At 49.8% G+C, this 18,926-nt stretch overlaps 5 protein-coding genes; 2 read left to right on the plus strand and 3 right to left on the minus strand.

Annotated features, from left to right (window-relative positions):
- Window positions 1-204: 204 nt before the first annotated feature.
- Window positions 205-657, minus strand: FFUJ_13178 (uncharacterized protein; the record flags this gene model as incomplete). Its single annotated transcript, XM_023575831.1, has 1 exon — window positions 205-657. One exon carries the CDS (start codon window positions 655-657, stop codon window positions 205-207), a length of 453 nt encoding a protein of 150 aa, XP_023429082.1.
- Window positions 658-1,291: 634 nt separating this feature from the next.
- Window positions 1,292-3,261, plus strand: FFUJ_13179 (probable chaperonin of the TCP1 ring complex; the record flags this gene model as incomplete). XM_023575832.1 has 6 exons in its annotated part: window positions 1,292-1,316; window positions 1,433-1,499; window positions 1,556-1,764; window positions 1,826-2,416; window positions 2,472-3,109; window positions 3,175-3,261. 6 exons carry the CDS (start codon window positions 1,292-1,294, stop codon window positions 3,259-3,261), a joined length of 1,617 nt encoding a protein of 538 aa, XP_023429083.1.
- A 424-nt stretch (window positions 3,262-3,685) lies between these two features.
- Window positions 3,686-4,324, minus strand: FFUJ_13180 (uncharacterized protein; the record flags this gene model as incomplete). Its single annotated transcript, XM_023575833.1, has 1 exon — window positions 3,686-4,324. The coding sequence occupies one exon, from the start codon at window positions 4,322-4,324 to the stop codon at window positions 3,686-3,688; it is 639 nt and encodes a 212-aa protein (XP_023429084.1).
- A 2,553-nt stretch (window positions 4,325-6,877) lies between these two features.
- Window positions 6,878-8,442, plus strand: FFUJ_13181 (uncharacterized protein; the record flags this gene model as incomplete). XM_023575834.1 has 3 exons in its annotated part: window positions 6,878-6,932; window positions 6,994-7,449; window positions 7,502-8,442. 3 exons carry the CDS (start codon window positions 6,878-6,880, stop codon window positions 8,440-8,442), a joined length of 1,452 nt encoding a protein of 483 aa, XP_023429085.1.
- A 1,132-nt stretch (window positions 8,443-9,574) lies between these two features.
- On the minus strand, window positions 9,575-15,861 carry FFUJ_13182 (related to two-component histidine kinase chk-1; the record flags this gene model as incomplete). XM_023575835.1 has 2 exons in its annotated part: window positions 9,575-9,793; window positions 9,862-15,861. 2 exons carry the CDS (start codon window positions 15,859-15,861, stop codon window positions 9,575-9,577), a joined length of 6,219 nt encoding a protein of 2,072 aa, XP_023429086.1.
- Window positions 15,862-18,926: the final 3,065 nt, after the last annotated feature.

The raw sequence follows: 18,926 nt of genomic DNA on the forward strand, positions 1-18,926 counted from the left end.
TTGGAGTGAAGGCGGCATTTGACCAGACTGGGACACTGGATGAAGGAGAACAGAAGGGCCTATAGAGACTGAAGCTTAGTCTTGGTACCTGGTGTAGAGATGTTAGCATATAAATAGGGTTGGCCGAGAATTAGATTGCTTACGCAGGTGATATAGGCCTGGCCTGTTCTTTCATAGTCAGCCAGCGCAATCCGGCATTTCGCACTACTTCTTTCTCTTCCCTTCAGGTGTATCTCCCTTCTTGTCTCCAGACATACCAGCCCTCGCAAAGGCGTCACTGGCCACGGAAGTGATTAATCTGAATCTTTTGGATCCTAAATGGGCACCCCCATACCAGCGTGTAACTACAACCATAGAATCCCAAAGATCCATGGACTGCATCAGCTGCAGGAGTCGGGATCCGGCTCCCGTCTCACCATCGTCATTGAATTGTTGATGGCCAGTGCCCTCGCCTCTAATACGCCACGCCGTGATATTGTGCGTTGCGTTACGTATACGTTTATCTGATTCAAGAAGAGACTCAAGGTAGATATTGGCCTGGGATGGCGATGTTACAGGGGTAACGTGTGCTATGAACTCTGTGATGCGCTTTGAGGCTGTCCAAGCTGGGGGCTGTGATTTAGGCAGAATGGATTGGACTGCTCTCCTCGCAGCCATCATGTACTGTAATTGAATGGCAATGAATCAGAATAGAGTTAACTCAGACAAGAAGGAGGTTGATTTTGTGTTTCAATGTCTTGGACTGCTTTATGCCTTGTCTTGGAGTAAGGTAGCTCAGTACGTAGTGGACACCTCGAAACAGCCACAATGATAATGTGAAAGATGTGTACCATGGACAATTCTTCTCCAACTACAAGCTCGCTTGATTGATGGAGGGGAGCTCCAAAGCTCAGCGGCTCTTGGCTTATATGATTGGTCGCCTTCGTTTTCCAGGGGGTTCTCTGACAGGTCATGAGCTGGTCAAAATTGCGATTAGGTACCTAGTAGGTAGTTACCAGGAGCTACTAAGCAAACGCAAGGCGGGGCGGGTTAATATCAAAGCCGAGAGAGCGCAAGCAGGATGGGAGCCTCCAGGTCCCCGCCAAAAATCCTCCATATCCACATCCACCACTGAACTTTTCTGTATGTGCGCGCCCGCCCCTCAACAACTGTTCTTTTAGCCTTTTGCCCCTCCGACACCGACAACCCGGCACCTTTCATTTCTTCGAACCACGCCTGATCGAATCTGCTGCCATCACTTGAAGGAGAATTATACCGTTGAGCCGAAGAAACACTAAACACCTCGCCCATCATGCAGGCTCCGGTGGTGGTTATGAGTGAGTCTAAACCTCGACAAAAATATATAACCCCCACACTAGAAGGCGAACCCCTGGGCCCTGAGCCTGAGAGGGGAGCTTTCAATTCGGAATCGAGGCTGATCGAGATTGTACAGACACCAACAGTGGTGAGAGGCAGACTGGCCGGAAAGCCCAGCTGTCCAATATTGCTGCTGCCAAAACGTATGCCATTGTCCCTATCCTCGAGTCGCGTGCCCGACCCTAACCACCGATCCTAGTGTTGCCGACATTATTCGATCATGTCTCGGCCCCAAGGCCATGCTAAAGATGCTGCTCGACCCCATGGGCGGCATCGTTCTCACAAATGACGGACATGCTATCCTCCGAGAAATTGAGGTCTCCCACCCTGCCGCGAAGAGCATGATTGAGCTCAGCCGGACACAAGACGAGGAAGTTGGAGATGGAACCACAACCGTCATTATCCTGGGTAAGAGAGCATGGCTATACTGCAATGCTAGTTGAGCATATCACTGACATCATCTGAACAGCTGGTGAGATTCTCGCCCAAGCTCTTCCCCAGCTCGACCGTAACATCCACCCTGTCGTCATCATTTCCGCCTTCAAGCGAGCCCTCAAAGATGCCCTTGAAATCATCGAGGAGATCTCTCTGCCGATCGATGTCAACGATGACAAGGCCATGTACCAGCTCATCTCTTCCTCAATTGGCACCAAGTTCGTTTCTCGATGGATGGATCAGATGTGCGATCTCGCCCTCAAGGCTGTCCGCACTGTGACATGGGAGGCTGGTAACGGCAAGACTGAAGTCGACATCAAGCGATATGCCAGAGTGGAGAAGGTCCCTGGCGGTGAGATCGAGGACAGCAGAGTTCTTGACGGCCTTATGCTCAACAAGGATATTACACATCCCAAGATGCGCCGGCGCATCGAGAACCCCCGAATCGTTCTCCTCGACTGCCCTCTTGAGTACAAGAAGGGCGAGTCTCAAACCAACATCGAGATTACCAAGGAGGATGACTGGAATCGAATTCTGCAGATTGAGGAGGAGCAGGTCAAGGCTTTGTGCGAGGCGATTGTCGCCGTCAAGCCTGATCTTGTCATTACGGAGAAGGGAGTGTCTGGTGCGTTCTCAATTCATGACTCCTGAGGAGCATGCCTTACTAATCTCTGTCATAGATCTTGCCCAGCACTACTTCATGAAGGCAAACATCACAGCTCTCCGCCGAGTTCGAAAGACCGATAACAACAGAATAGCCCGCGCTACCGGTGCCACCATCGTCAACAGAGTAGAGGATCTCCAGGACTCTGATGTGGGTACCAGATGTGGCTTGTTCGAGATTGAGAAGATTGGAGACGAGTACTTCACATTCCTTACCAAGTGCCAGGACCCTAAGGCCTGCACAGTCCTTCTCCGAGGTCCCTCCAAGGATGTACTCAACGAAATCGAGCGAAACCTCCAGGATGCCATGGGTGTCGCACGAAATGTTATGTTCTCTCCTAGGTTATCGCCTGGTGGTGGTGCTACAGAGATGGCCGTATCCGTGAGGTTGGGTCAACTCGCCAAGAGTATTGAGGGTGTCCAGCAGTGGCCCTACAAGGCTGTAGCAGATGCTCTTGAGGTTATTCCTCGAACTCTCGTCCAGAATGCTGGTAAGAGCCCTGTCCGTGTGTTGACAGATCTCCGAGCCAAGCAGGCCGAGGGTAAGAGCACCTGGGGTGTCAACGGTGATACAGGTGCCATTGCAGATATGAAAGAATACGGAGTGTGGGAGCCTCAGGCTATCAAGCTCCAGAGTATCAAGACCGCCATTGAGGTAAGCATTTCACGATATTCCCTGTCATTTACAACTACAGAAGAGGATACTGACAATCTGAACAGGCTGCTTGCCTTTTGCTCCGAGTTGATGACATTTGCAGTGCCAAGAAGGCTGCGCAGATTGGTGGTGGCGGGGGTGGTGAAGAATAAAGAGAAAGAGCATGTTTGTAGATGACAATTCTGATGTGTCTGTATGTGAGTGAGCGATAGTGGGATAGGCAGGCGTGTAATTCGGACTGCTTATACGAATGTCTGTTTGGATGGACTGGTCATACCCCTCTGTACTAGCCGAAAGAGCAAAATAGACAAACAAGGAAAATATGAACACAGTGGGCGCCGGAGCGATCATGATATAGCTCCGGTGACTCTTCTCAAAGGGAAATAAATGGGTATCATATAAAATTACCTGGTCGATGAGAACTGTTGCATCTACTTACGACGCCCTTGCGAGCCGTTCTCCTCCTATCATTTAGGTCTCAAGTCTGATTCCGATAAAGCGTCCTTCTCGCACCTGACACTTCGGTGCAACTGGGCACGACTTCTTGGGCTGCTGGCCTTTCGTACTCCTTTTTGTTTAGTCATCTTCATCGTGAATGACTAGTCCTGCAGGTTGTATCGATGGCGTTGATTCTGTATCATCCCTGCCATGCTCAGCCTTGGTCTTAGAATCAACATCAGCAGTGTCCTTCTCAGTATCGTTTGCCGCGAGTGAGGAGGCATCTTTTGACTGTATCGCGTTGGGCGCTTTGTCAGTGGTGGCAGGGCTCTTGCCCTTCTTAGACTTGCGGGCCTTCATCTTCTCCCTCTTTTCGCGATTCTTGCGCGTACGTTCTTCGTCTTTTCGATCGCGTTCAGTCTTGTCCTTGTTAAACTCTTCGATGTCTTTTTCGCGGCGAAGATCCTCATCCATACTGCGCAGACGCTCATACTCGCGCCGACGACTCGCCTTATACACATGAAACTCGCCTGAACCGGCACCTGCACTAGATCCCTGAACATTGGTGACAATTTCCGGAGGGGCGGAAAGCAAGGCAGAACTGCCGGAGCCGGAGGTAGAGGACTCGGGGATACGGATGATTTGGTCGGGCTTTGAGAAGAGGGCCTCTACCGAAGCGGCTTGCGCTGAGACGGGCGTAAGAGCGCGCTTCTTGGTAGGGCGATGGGATCGGGGATCGGCCGATGTTGGTACCGATTCGGGACCAGGAGCAGACATTTTGGAGAAAAAAGGTAAAAAGAATAAGTCAAAGAAATGTTGGTTATCCAACGCCTGATCTAAGGTAAGATGAAAATGGGCTGAGGCACGCGTGAGAATGAGACGTCGACGGGCGCGGTAGATAGCCTGAATAGGCAGAGGATCGTCGGGTGAATTGAAGTCCGTTAAACGATTGATTGATTAAGACAAGAACCTCTGAATGGGAGCGGTCAGATGGTTGGCACGTGAAGAGAGCAATGGCCGGCAGATGCCAGATGGTTGTGTTGGTGTTGTTGATGGGTAGGATAAATCGAAGATAGTGGACGCTACCTAGGTAGGTACCCTAGCCAGGATCTGATGAGAGTGGCGTTGATTTGGGTACAAGGCTACCAAGAATTAGCCTAAGCCCCTCGGGGAGCAAGAAAACACCGTACCTTGATGTACTGGTAGCATGTCAAAATAAATTGAACAAAAAGCATCCTGAGAATTTGTAGGGTTGCCTAACTTATTTTGTCACTTAGGATCGAGGTCCCTAGCCTAGCAAACAGCCGCTGGGGGAAATGTTGATCGCACCGGAACGGGTGTCTGAGGGTCGCCTGATAAGCGCGCGGCAGTTGAATTGACATCCCAGGCACGAAAAAGTTCCAAGCCGCGTCAGCAAGCCACAAAGTGACTCTGGGTGATGAACATGTGATGGATAGCAGTCAGGAAAGGCAACTATCTTCGTTGCAGAATGCATCAGTACTGCAGGCGGGAGCAGAAGGGGAAAATGCAAGACAAAAGCCACTGATCAGAGTTAGGATCAGATCGTCTCTGAGTGACTTTATCCAGATATACGATGTTGCAGTCGGCGGCTGGGCGCTTCCCGTTGCAGATCACATCACCTCACCATACTCCGCTGTAGCCCTCATTCTTCAGGTGATGAGATTGAATCCAGATGGTCCAAGACAAGCAAGGGGCCGTCTAGATCCGATAGATGGTAATTAGCCGGCGGAACCTAGATAAACACCACGAGATTAATCATGATCATGTCCACGGGAGGGCCGAAAGAAAACAAGAAAACGGAAAAGGAACAAAACGAGATGCATGCATGGGAGAGGCATGAACATGAACTTTGGGTGCCGTGACTCAAACTGTCTGCTACAGTGGCCGGGATCACGGAGTACTCAATCTGGCTCTGCAGATCTCCAGGATTGGCTAACCAACACCAGATTGCCAGATTCTCAGTATCTTTGACAAGGGAGAGCGAAAAAAAGATCAAGTCAGTTCCAAGGATACAGGAATGATAAATCATATGATTTGATATCAGTGGATATTAACCGCCGCCATACGATGTCCGTCCGCGGGCGGAACAACTCAAGGTCATGAACAGGTCAAACACCGAATCGTATCAGTCTTCGGACTTGTATCGCCAGATTGTCCCAGCACGCTTTTCGCTTTAATCATGATTAGGTAGCAAGAACCGTTTACGGGCCCCTCCTCCAGATCGTGCCATGGGGAGGGGAGCTACCCCTTGTGCCTTTGCTTCATTCGTAGTGTTAGCAAGGATTCGGAAAGATTTGGTTGAGACTAGTCCATCTTCCAAGAACTCTTATGGGCTGTTTCTGTCTTCGTGTGATGACCAGCTTGAATATGGCATCCATTGTCATTGGTCAATCATTGTGTGCTTGGAGGCTTGACCGTTGACGACTGAGAAGCTGTTTTGCTGTTTCGGTCGACAGATGGCGGGGCGGCTCCGGCCCCAAACGAGGGTGCTGGTACCTGCCTCGAAAGTACAGCACCACCCTTGGATTCTCCTCACCAAGGGGAGGAAAGAAAGCACAGGACCTTGATCCTAAATGATAAAAATATTTAGGTAATTTAGTATAAATCTAGCCTAAGCTTATAATACTTTTTGCTGAGTTAATTTAGACAATCCGTGTCAAGGCCCGATGTTTTCTTGCTCCCTGAGGACCACCTCTCCGCTCAGATGGAATGGAGGTTCATGGTGCACGATACGTAGTCCCTAGGTCGGCGGACACATCCTTCCTCCAGCTGGGCTGAGGTGGTGGTGGGGGGGTTATCCTGGCAATTTTGGCGGGGCGTCGTTTTTTTCTTCGGAAACATGGTTGCATGGCATGGCATGGGCTTGCACTTGCCCTCGCTCTGATGGATGCTTCAGGTCAGGATGTCTCGTGAGCTTGAGCCAACGGCTACGGGATTAGACAAGCCTCACTAAAAAAAGACGTTGCAATCCACGCTTCACCTTCCTTTAGCTTTTCTTCATTTGTTTTTTTATGACGCTGAGCTCCTGCTCTTTCTCCCAAACTTCCATCCTCTTCTCTCTTAGTATTCATAATTGGTGACTCCTGCCTATGCTTTGGCTGACCAATTGCAAAACTATCTATCCCCTACTCCGCCATATTCTATCCCATCTTGACCCAACCTGTCTCACAACTTGAAAACCTCCATTCAACTTATACAACTATTGTGAAAACGCTCAGGACACCGGAATATCAAATTCATCCTTGGACTTATTAGAGACACGCTCAATTACTTAAAGACTACCCCTCTATATCGCGTCCCCAAAGCATCATGACCAAGCCACGCTTGATCATTCTAGTTCGCCACGGCCAGTCCGAAGGCAATAGTACGTTAATGCTCTGGCTTTTTCGTCCCTCATTATTCAATACGTGCTGACAATTATCAAGAGAACCGAGAAATTCACCAGACCGTTCCCGATCACCGAGTCAAACTTACGCCAGAAGGCTGGAACCAAGCCCACGACGCCGGACGTCGTCTCCGAAGCCTCCTCCGTCCCGACGATACCTTACAGTTCTTTACCTCTCCATACCGCCGCACACGTGAAACAACAGAAGGAATCCTCGAGAGCCTGACCTCGGACGAAGGCTCCCCGTCGCCCTTCCGCCGAGCTAACATCAAGGTGTACGAAGAGCCTCGGCTACGTGAGCAGGATTTTGGTAACTTCCAACCATGCAGCGCTGAAATGGAACGTATGTGGCAAGAGAGGGCCGATTATGGCCACTTCTTTTACCGTATACCCAAGGGAGAGAGTGCTGCTGATGCTTACGATCGTGTGAGCGGATTCAATGAGAGTCTATGGCGGCAATTTGGCGAAGATGATTTCCCTAGTGTCTGTGTACTGGGTACGTATTTCACCAAGCAGCTTTGCGATGTTACTAACAGTACGTTTCTTAGTGACCCACGGACTCATGTCCCGTGTCTTTCTCATGAAATGGTATCATTTCACTGTCGAGTACTTTGAAGATCTCCGAAACATCAACCACTGCGAGTTCCTCATCATGCGCAAGCAGGAAAACAATAAGTACCTTCTAGAGAACAAGTTACGAACTTGGTCCGATCTGCGGCGAGAACGCAAAGACAAAGAGGACAAGGACAGGGACAGCTCGAAACTCCCACGCACCAAAACATTTGTTGTTACACGCCGATGGGGTGGATGTCCCAATGGCTGTGACCATAGTCGGCACTATGCTAAGCGTGAGGATTTGGAGATCATGCGCAAAAAGGATCATGAGAACGGCGGGCCAGAGCCTTATGGCAAGATTACAAACCCAGACGAGATCATTACCATCGTCAGCCGGAAGCAGAAGGCTCAATTAGACTGCATTGGTGCCAATATTGAGAGCACCACCCTCGGAGCTCATGATGATGGACCAGAGATCGACATCTCATCAAACCATGAAGGCAAATCCGTTTCTGACCTCAATGATACCCCCTCAGTCATCTCTGCCAGCGAGTATATCCAGTCGCCATACTTGCATATTGGCCGCGATGGGGGCGGCAGCTATTCTGGCCACACATCTGCCGCCGAGACTGACAACGACTCCTCAGAGGATGAGAACATAAGCTTACACCGTATTGCCTCCTTGAACGCACAACTCAACAGGACCGTTGGCGAAAGAAGCGAGAAGCCTTCATACAATCAGAAACCCCTCCTCAAAGCCGGACCCGAACATCTAGCATACACGAGCGATAAGGATAGCCCGGATGAATATGCAAGGACTAACCGTCTTGGCGATGCATCTACCGATGCCTCTTGTGACGGTGACGCTGAACTCGTTGAGGATTTGGATCGCGCTGAGAAGGAGGATCGAAGTATCCGGGGCAGTGTGTACTGATCGTATTCTTACTTGGATGGGTGCATTCTCACTCTCTTATGACTTGAATTTCATGGGAACCGCGGATACCAGCCCGCCAAGGCGAGGCAAATTGTTTTGATGATTTTCATATCTTTATGCTAATGACGAACGATTTGGAACGGATTACGGAAAAGCAACGGATAGAATGACCAACTGTGCTGGCATGGTTTTAAGATTGAGCTATTTGGGGCCTATGATAACGTTTGGGCTAGCATAACATCACAAAATAACATGTCTGTTCCTCCATTTTCAGACGTTCTAAACACGCAGAATTGTTCTTGAAATGGCTATAATTTAGATTGATTTCTTTATTTTTGCCTTGTCATGAACATTGTATAACACCGTGTTGGAAATGCCCCGCCGCCACCTCTTTTCCCGCGGCGTCCGTCTATCTAAGTATAAATGAAGATCGAACAAAGTTGAAGAGATTCAACCTATCCTGCTCGTCCATTTTTCATGCATAACTCATATTCTTCGCCAAAAACATTACCAAAAAAAGAACAAAAAAGTATATCCTCATTGCACCCGCCGCTCATGGCTAACGTGCGTTTTACCCATATGGCAAAATGAATCATTCAATCAGGCCATGGTAGGAAGACATGAACAATGCAAACAAAACTCCTTGACGCCATATCCAGTCTTCGAGCCCTCCCAGGACCCCCTCGGGTCATTCAACCCAGGTGAGTGAAAAGTGAAACGAAACAGACAACAGGCCCGTGAAAGATCGCCAGTACCCATTATAAGCCCTGCGGTAACGTCCAGCAACATGCAGAAGACAATGTGCCTGGCCGAGGCAGGAAAATTGTGGTTGGTATAAAAAGTCATATAACCCAGAAATAAACTATGCCAATAGAAATAAGGTCATTTGCCAGGTGCCTCGACCTATGTCAGCCCTGTTGAGCTGCGACAAGGCTTAGCTTTGGCAGAAGACCAAGGTGGCCCTATATAGATATGTCTGGTCTGAAATAGAAGCTGCCGTAGTATAATTATGAACGGAGGAGGCAAGTCGTGAACTGTCGCTGAATGTAAAAGGTCCAAAAAGAAGAAGTGGTAGAGGGGTGACTATGCGCCAGCATTGCTTGAGAGGAGGAGAGTGGCAAGAGTGGTGTGATCAGAAGAACTTGGACATAGCTCTGCTGAGGTCGATGAAGTCGACTGGCTTCGTGACGTAGTCACTGAATCCCGCTGCGACACATTTATCCTGAACGTCTGACATGACGTTGGCTGACAGGGCGATGATAGGCATCTGAGGGAAATTGTTGGCAATTTCCCACTGTCGAATCTCACGACACGCCTGGTAGCCGTCTTTTCGTGGCATATGTAGATCACACTGAGAAGTATGTGTCAGTTATTAAAATTCTCATTGGAGACCGGAGAGTACGGTATAGAGCAACATACCAAAATCAACGAGTAGTGCTTATGTGGCTTTGAGAAAACCATGTTGGTGCACTCTGCGCCATCAACGGCAATCTCGACGTCAACCCCAATCTTCTTGAGATACTTCATGAGAACCTTCTGATTGACAGGATTGTCCTCGACTAGGAGCACCTTGTAGCCCTTGTTGCCCATGCGCCGTTCAATCTCCTGGTAGCTAGCCTTCTGATTCTCGACCATTTGTTGCGCCGTAGAGCGATTACGATCTATGCTAAGATCACGCATCTTGTTTGGATCGAATATGACAGCGAATCGAGACGGCTTCACAGGCTTGTAGATAAAAGTCACCATGTTATCTGAGAGGAGCTGCTCATATTTAGTGTTGGCCGCCAACTTGATGACAGCTTGTCGTTGCACCGAATCTGACAGCACGAGAATAGTTGTCTTATCGATTGTCTGTGATTTCGTAATGTCATCCATAAGACCAATGATAGCCTCGGCAGAGGGAAGGTTGATGACGATATGTGTGAACTTGATAGGATCCTCACCACCAATCAATGTCTGTGCCTCATTCACGCTCGCCAAGGCTGTGATCTGATGAGGTACATCCTTTGGTAGAGTCATCTCAATATGTTGAGTGGTGGCCTCGCGACTATGGAACTGCGGGCAGATGATGAGGATTGAGTACATGGGTGGTCGGAAGTCCTCAGGTGAGCCACTGCCAGGCAAGAGATGAGTACCAGGAGAGCTGCGCCCTGAGGGCATCTCCAACTTCATCTGAGACAAATCTTGCCCACTAGCTTTAGCCGCCTCGCTGAATCGGGCCAGACCACCAGTGACAGATGTTGCAGAGGATCGGTCGGTGACTTGCGACTTAGCTGAACGGACAGACGGGTTGGAGCTACTAACAGAAAGGCCTCCAGGTGACGTAAACTCTGATACTGTGCCTCCAGGGCTAGCGCCTTCGGCGTTGCGTAAATGTTTTGGCGGAGGGAGAGGCTTGATAGTGCTGGGAACATTATCAACCATCTCCGGTCTAGGCGTGAAAGCACCAGTAGCAGGAGGGCTGTCAGGCAGGTTAGGATGATCATCAGCTGTAGGAAGGCCAAACCGCGCTGTGAAGGTAAAGGTAGAGCCTTTGCCCAGCGTTGCGCGTCCCGTCATGCTACCGCCATGTAGCTCAGCAAGCTGTCGAGAAATGACAAGGCCCAGTCCACTCCCACCGTGTTGTCGGGTGCTACTTCCATCGATCTGACTGAAAGGTTTGAAAATTAACTCCGCCTCCTCCTTTGAGAATCCGCGACCTGTATCGGTAACAGAAAACTCCAGCATGATCTCATTCTCATCGACATGGGAACCCTCCGCGACGTAAACACGGCACCGACTGAAGACTTCACCCTCTGAAGTGAATTTGATGGCATTGCCAGTGACATTGAGGAGAACTTGGCGAATCCGCACCTTATCGCCCTTGACCCATGCAGGTACATCGGCCTCCACGAGATAGTTCAACTCGAGTCGTTTCGCAATGGCCATTGTGGAAACAAGCTCGTTCACGTCTTCGATGATGGACCTGGTATGGAACCATTCGTACTTTAGTTTCATCATGCCAGCGTCGACCTTAGATAGATCTAGAATGTCATTGATAATCATGATCAAGCTGTTGGCACTGGTCTGTATGGTGTTGGTGTAGTCGAGCTGCTCTTCATTCAGAGTAGTATCCTGTAAGAAGCTTACCATGCCCGAAATTCCGATTAAAGGAGTACGAATCTCGTGGGACATATTACTCAGGAATCTTCCCTTGGTTTCCATGGCCTCTTTGAGCTTGGTCTCAAGAAGCTTGTGGTCGTTGATGTCTGTCGCAGATCCAAAGTAGGAGCTAGCACCACTGCCGAAATCAATAGTGTCAATCTCAACACATCGAATCAGATGCCAGCGGTATTCTCCAGTCTTGGACAGTAATCGAACCTCAGTTGTGTATGAGACTCGGCCAGCGCTATCAGTCGCCACTTTGATTATTCCCTTTCGAGCCAGTTCAGTCAAGTCTGCAGCAGGCCATTCGTACGCTGAACTGCTGCTAGAGCTGTTGTTCCGCGACAGGGCTTGCTGCACATTACGGAGAGGCGAGTCTTGAGGTGTATGCGACTTGGGAGGTTGAATAGTGGCAGTTGACGCCGCCTCAGACTGTGCAGATCCCTGCCGGTATATCTTGCTATGGCCCTCACGTCGTATTCCGCCAGGGGTTGAAGGTTGGGTAGAGGGAATTCGGCATTTCGCAAGATCGTCCGGATGTACAAAGTCCATAAAACCCAATCCAAGTGAGTCAGAGAAGCTTTGCCCTGTATACGAGAGCCACTGTTCGTTGGCAAAAGTGATTCCTTCGTCTTCGGTCGCTGTGAAGATGATCTGAGGGATGAGGTTGGCAAGTAATCGGTGTTTAGCCTCCGATGCCTCGATTTCCTCTTGTCGCGCCGCTTTCAGTTCCGCAATGTGCTGATCGTGTATATCCATGTACGATCCAAGAAATTGCATGATAACCCCTCTCTTATCCTTTGATGCAACTGCTCTGGCATAAAACCACCTATATGCGCCGTCGAATCGTTTGATTCGAACAGTCCTCGAAAATTGTTCGCCCGTGCGAATAGAATGGCCCCATGCTTTTAAGTAGTCGTCTCGGTCATCGGAGTGAAGACTACCCCATGGGTCTGCGGCAAGGTCGGTGGCTGTCTGGCCTCGGTACGAAAGATAACGGCTGTTGACCCAGACAATTTCTCCGGTCTGCGGAAGTGCGACGAATACATGCGCGGGTAGGGAATCTAAAATCAGTCCCTTGAGTCTGTCCGAAGGCGGTGGCATATCAACAGCTGTGGTAGTCAATGAGCCACTCCGAGAAGGTGCAGAAACGGGTGTCGGTCTGGCTGAGAGTGTAGAGCTCGGCGGAAGAGATTGGAAAGTGGAAGCAAAATCTGCACCATATGAATGAAGCATGCTGTGCCCTTGTCGAGTGCCACGTCCGGCCTTGGTAGAGTCAGCCAAATCTTCAGCTGTATTGTCATTGTTGGTAGGATCCAGAGTATCCATACTGACATCTGGAGCGTCAACGTGACTCGACTTTTTGGTCAATCCGCCAGTCGATTCGTCAGAAGAAGTACGAATTGCTTTATCGGCAGCCGAGTTTTGCTCCGGACTCTCTTGTGTAAGAAGAGAACCGCTGACTCGGATATTTCGCTTCTCAGCAGGAGAAGTGTCTTTTGAACTTGTTCTTGCCCGTGGGGTACCTATGCCGCCAAATGTTTCGTGTCGCGCGGGTACTGGTCTTTGCCTCGAACTGAAGTATCCCTCTCCTTGAGGTGTTGCAGCAGGACTCGAGGTCGGCGGTGGCCGCTTGTCGGCATGAAAGCCTCCAGATCCCTGGTCCCACCCAGGAGTGCCCAATGGAGATCCAGTAGCACTTTTAGAAACACCAGAGTAATCGCTCGGACTCGTCATACTACCAGCGAGAGACTGGTGTGGAACGACGTCATCCGCATTTAGATAAGCCATGCTTTCCAATGGCCGCCCATCGTGTGCAACCGCCCCAAATCCAGTCGTCTGCGGCCGTTTCCGTTGAAGCCCTGCCAACTCAGTCTCAAGATTACTGTAGTGCCGGCATAGTGAGAAAGTTGTGGCCATATGAGGTGCTAAATGTTCCAAGGAGTGCTTGAGATTAGATGGGTAAGGGATGATTGGGCTCAGAATTGATAAAATAGCGATCGGTGCTGGCTTATCTCTCTTAAGACTGTCTGGTGTGTTACGGCCACCCTCCTCGCTAGGAGCAGGAGGAATACTCTCGCTTTTGGTGCGCGCGTGAGATCTTTGCTCCATTAAAGTGCTGTCTAGTTTGAAAGTTCGAGCGGGTTTCGAGAGAAGAACGTGAGACAAGGGGATGTGAAGAACCGTCCACGAGTTATCAACACCGATAGCTTCGGGCGGCCGCATTCCAGTGTAATCCTCTGTGCCAGTATCTGGATTGAACGAATCTTCGTCGACCATGGCATCTGTGAAAAAGGGGTTTTCTTTAGGGTCAGCGCGTACAGCTGGTGATGGAGCTGGCGATTGTGACCAAGGTGAAGGTGGCGCTTGTTCAAACTCTTCGTACTTAGGCGTTGGAGGCCTAGGCATATCGTCTTCTAAGCGGCCCTCTAATCGTGAGGCTATTGATTTCGCTCTGTCGGCAGCTGAGTGAGTTTTGCTGCGAGTCGGTACACGAGAAGAACTAGCCGAGTTGAACATTGATGATAATTTCGAGAACGAGTCCGAGCGTGGTTTGGCAAAATTCCTTGGAGCATTCGAGGAAGGTTCTGGGGCGGCAGGTTTTGGTTTCTTCGACGGCTCAGGCGGGGCTTCATCAGCGAGATACGGATATGATCTAGTAAGTGCAATGGCTCTTCCGCGTTCAAGTACTCGCATGATACCACTGTGGTCAATCAAAGGATCCGCCTCATAATCAAGAGCCTGTAATACCGGTAGAACACGCCCCTGGCTTTCCTTTTCACCCATGAGCGGCGCCTCCCAGCTTGGAATTTGTTGCTCAATGGCATCATGTTCGTCAAGTGTCGTCTTATTCAGTTTGGCATAATCGAGATAGGACTCTTTTGAGGCAGGACCTGCGGGATAATTACTTTGGCTCCTGGCAAGAAACGCGGGCCGCCGAGCCTGTGCGTTGGGTGGAGTTCGTGTTTTCTCCCTCTTATCCTCATAAGTCGTGAATGAATGGCGACTGAATAAGTCTGGCCGGGGGGCAGACTTGGTTTGCAGATTATCGTCAGAAATCGGTGGTGTAGCATTAGAACCAGGCCAGGATCTATCGTGGTCGCTTGTGCTCATGACGACGCTACTAGACTGTTTGGCTGCCATATAACCCAAACTTAGATCGTCTTCCTTGTGAAGATTGAAGGTTGCTTTTTGGCCCCAAGGAACATTTTCGATGTCTGTTGTGTCAGCTGGAATAGCAAGTGTTACTCGTTCAGCTTTGTACACATCTCTCATAATTTGAACAACATTCGACCACCAAGCATCTAATCCAGGCTCGGCAGCTAGCATTAAAGAGAGATCGTAGAGGTTAGGATTGGGAAAATCGAGATTTTCAGGCTGTGGTGACATTGCGGACGGGTTGAATGTGAAGTTGGATGCTGGAGTCGAAGTACTTGAAAGGACCTTATCCTGGGCAGTCATGCCCAAGGCGTCAAAAGAACCATAGCTGAAAGATCGTGGAGCACCTGTAGGTGAGAGTGTGGTAAAAGGTCTATGCAGATATGACGGCACGAAACCAGCAGGGGCCATTCGTGGAAACGGATATGACGGTGTTCCTGCGACGGGCCCTGGAGTGGGAGCACCTCGAACAGTAGCATTCGACTCAGTTGAGGTCGTTGTCAGAGCTGAAGTCTGAAGCGGTGAACTGGAAAGGCCTTCTTCGGGGATAGGAGAGACCCGATTCTTTTCATTAGGGCTTGCCATCAAGCCTCGGGCAGACATTTCGCGGCGTTCAAGGTCGCGTGCAAGCTTTTCTCGATATTCGTTAAGTTGCTTCTGCGATGACGCTTGGGTGGGAGAGGGAGCACCACCGAAACCTACACGCCGAGGACTCAATGCATCTGTTCCAGCATGGGCAGCCAATGGCTCGGAAGTGTTACCCGAGCCCTTGATCACAGAAACAGTGCTGTCATCGGTAGGATCTACTATCATGTTGTTGTGGACGCGGGGCTCTTTAGATTGAGCATCAAGGGGCGAGGGTGGAGGGTGGCTCGGGTGGCGATCCGTCGTCATTGCGTCACGCGCGGTTGGTGTCGCAGTCGCATTTATAGTCGAGTTCGAGATCGATTCCGGCATCACACTTCCATTTCTAATAGCGCTCACGGGCAGCTTCTCGGCCAGCGAAAACGACGGCAATATGGGTGTCGGAGGGGCAAGAGTCGTCAAGTCCTGTTGACTCGATGGTGATGGGATCGATAATATGTCGTCGCCAACCGGCGAGGTGGCTCTTTGCATGCCTCACAGGAAAATAAGTCGTCCAAAGACGTACAGCTGAATCCTTCTCGCCGGCAGGAAGAGTAGTGTTGAGGACAATTCGCGATTTAAAGGATATGTCAAACTAAGGTAGTAGTGGAGGAGGGGGTATAGAGGTCGACGCTTTGTTCCCTCTAACCCCGAGCCAACAGTGGCAGCACAGTAGCAGCAGCGATGGTCTCTAAGAAACTTAGCACCGGTTGATCAACGACCGACGTGTTTATTGACTCGTAGGGAGGTCAGGATAGGATGGCCCAGGATCCGAGTGTGAGGGCCGTAAGAGGATGTTCCAACAACGGGGCAACGAGCGGCCGGAACGCAACGCAGGAGGTTTGAGAGCGGAAAATTGGGGGTTCGACCACACACCGGTCCTGCGCAGTGAATTGTAGTGTCTCTGAGACTGTCTTGGTGCGGAGATTCAAAAGGTAGCGGTGGTAGCGGTGGTAGAGAGGTGGACTGAACTGGCCTGGCCTGGTTAGTGAGAGACTGGAGACTCCTCAAACGGGCACTTTGAAGAACCGATTTCAAGGTGGGCAAAGTTGGTTTCTGGCTTGCATTTGACCCAGGTACATCAAAGTAGCGTACAGCGGCACCGTGGCACCAGTGAGCATACAATGGTCGGACATACTACTTGTCTGGTACTTGACTAGTCCACGATGCTGGCGCGCAGAACGGGGGTAAGTAGTGCCAACCCTGCACGCGATGACGTAGAGAAAGCGACCTTCAGGGAAAGAAGCAAATCTGTAGGTAGCCCCTACCTGGTCACCTACGTAGCCGGCTGTAGGTACGTACCGAACGGAAATCGCAGCTCCAGTAAGTGCATTAAAAAAGAGGGCTAAAAAGGAACTCTTCTCTTCTCTATTCGCACACAATATTCATGGCCATGAATCGCTTCGCACGAGACCATCTTGCCTTGTCAGTTTCCATCCTAATCACAATGCATTTGCATTACACGCACAGACTCGAGCAGTGGTGACGTTCCTAATAACAATCAACAGTACCCGTAAACCGCAGCACATCAATACATATTCAGGGGATTGGCTGGTCGGTGCTCATGATGCTCCTGAGCGCAGATTACAATGAAGGCCAAGGAGACCAATGGCTGCAAAAGTGGGTGCTGGCAGCTTGTGCATCATCATCGTCATCGTCCGCTGGTATCCCTGGTAGCCAGCCAAGCATCAGCCCCTGCCGATGACCACTTACAGCCCTGACAAAGCTTCTAGCGGCAAGGTAAACTTCCACTGGTGAGGGAGCTTTACTTCCTGCGACAACCACGTCCATTATTGCCATACATCCATGGTACTGCCTGCATCCAATGGCTGCCAGGATTGCTGAAGGTACACAACCTTTTTCAAGGCAAACAATACGCCAGCGTTAATCAAGCGCGCTGTAGTGGCTGTTTTGAGCCCAGAATTTAGGTTCTTGAAATGTCTCTTTATTTATATAGAGTAAGAATCCAAAAATCCTTCATAGCAGCACCCTGCTTTCTAACAGGTATTTAATAGAGGCAGACTCTGAAATGATTTTGCTTCATTTTGCGATCAGGGCGCTGCTCATTCATGCGACCAATTTGACAGTCATCCGCCTTGTCAAGTCTTTCATTGTTATTATTCATGCTTCTTCGTGACAGATCGAAGCAGCGCTCGAGCCACCACTGTGACCTGTCATCGGTCATGGTAGTTGTTCCCCATAGACCCTCTCATTCTCGCTCTAGATCGGCGATCTTCAGTTAAATTGTCTCTGTTAGGCATTTTGACAGGAGCCACAAAGACAGGGACAAGGACTTTCGATCGTGTTCAGAATGAGGCTCTCCATTCTGTTTACTCGTCAACAAAAAGACGAGGCGTCTTAATGAGCAGACTACTAACAGCCGTCTGTGTCTAATCCTGTTCCCTTCTCTGGTACGATGCAAGCCGCCCAGGTATTCCTCAGAACAACCCAGCATGAGTCTCTTTAGGCGAACCAGTTACAATACCAGCCTACCAGCCAAACTAATAATTTCCTCCAGCCCTCATGATTCAACGGACTTCTTCTGTCTCCCCTATTCGCCAAACGCTGCCAAGCGAATTAACTTGATCACACTCGACGTCTAGCTGACATCATCATGGACTTCATGTCTTTTTGCTGCTTGTCTAACACCCGTTATATTATTATTATCATTCGTGGAAACAACGCGCTTCACCGAATTCCATAATTGAGTTTTCCTTCTTTTGCCTTTTTCTCCCGGAACCCCCCCCCCCCCCCCCCCAGGGAATTTGGCTCGTCCCATGGACATAATGAATCCTTCTAGTATCGTTTTTACCGATAGCTCAATCACACTGCAAATTAGGCTCTCGGGTGGTGCTTTTTGGTCACATACACCCTTCAGCAGTGGGGAGGCCTTTCTGGGGTCAGCCCTCAATTCCAATTTCAATGTTTCCGTATTAAGACCCGGCCTAGTTGGCCTAACTGGCCTCCCACGGGGGCCTACGGGCTGACGGAATGTAGCCAAACAAGCAGAAGAACCAGCCACAGAAGACTCGATTATTATTAACTCCATTATGTACTAGGATATTGTATTAACATACCGGACTACAGACAATTACTATCAGTTCGTGGTGTATTATACCCAAGAGCCAACGTCCCTAGCAGTCTTTCCAGAGAGAAATATGGTTAATGGGGACAAACCTCCCAAATGCCAAATTTTCCTACAAGATCAAGAAGAAAGAAAGAAGAAGAAAAAATCCCCAGCTGCAGAGTACCAGTTCCTTTACAGTGTTGAAAGGAAAGAAGCATACCTACCCACTGCGTAACACTTAACGTGAATGACAGACGCCATCCCTCTTCGAAGTCGGGTCGGCTGGCATTTGGACTTTGTGTGCCTCGATCAGGACCTCGCGAAGTAGTGGGCCTATCTGAAATCTGAGATGTGACAATAGTGGCAGTATTCCTCTTCATTACACAAAAGGCTGAACTATTGTTCCACAGGAAGCTCAGCTTCTGTCGTGCTGGTCACAATCGTAGCCAGGTCTACATTTTCCATCTCTATTTTATTGGATTTTGCGTCT

Source organism: Fusarium fujikuroi, chromosome FFUJ_chr04 (assembly GCF_900079805.1).
Source record: "Fusarium fujikuroi IMI 58289 draft genome, chromosome FFUJ_chr04".
In the NCBI taxonomy this organism is placed as follows: Eukaryota; Fungi; Ascomycota; class Sordariomycetes; order Hypocreales; family Nectriaceae; genus Fusarium; species Fusarium fujikuroi.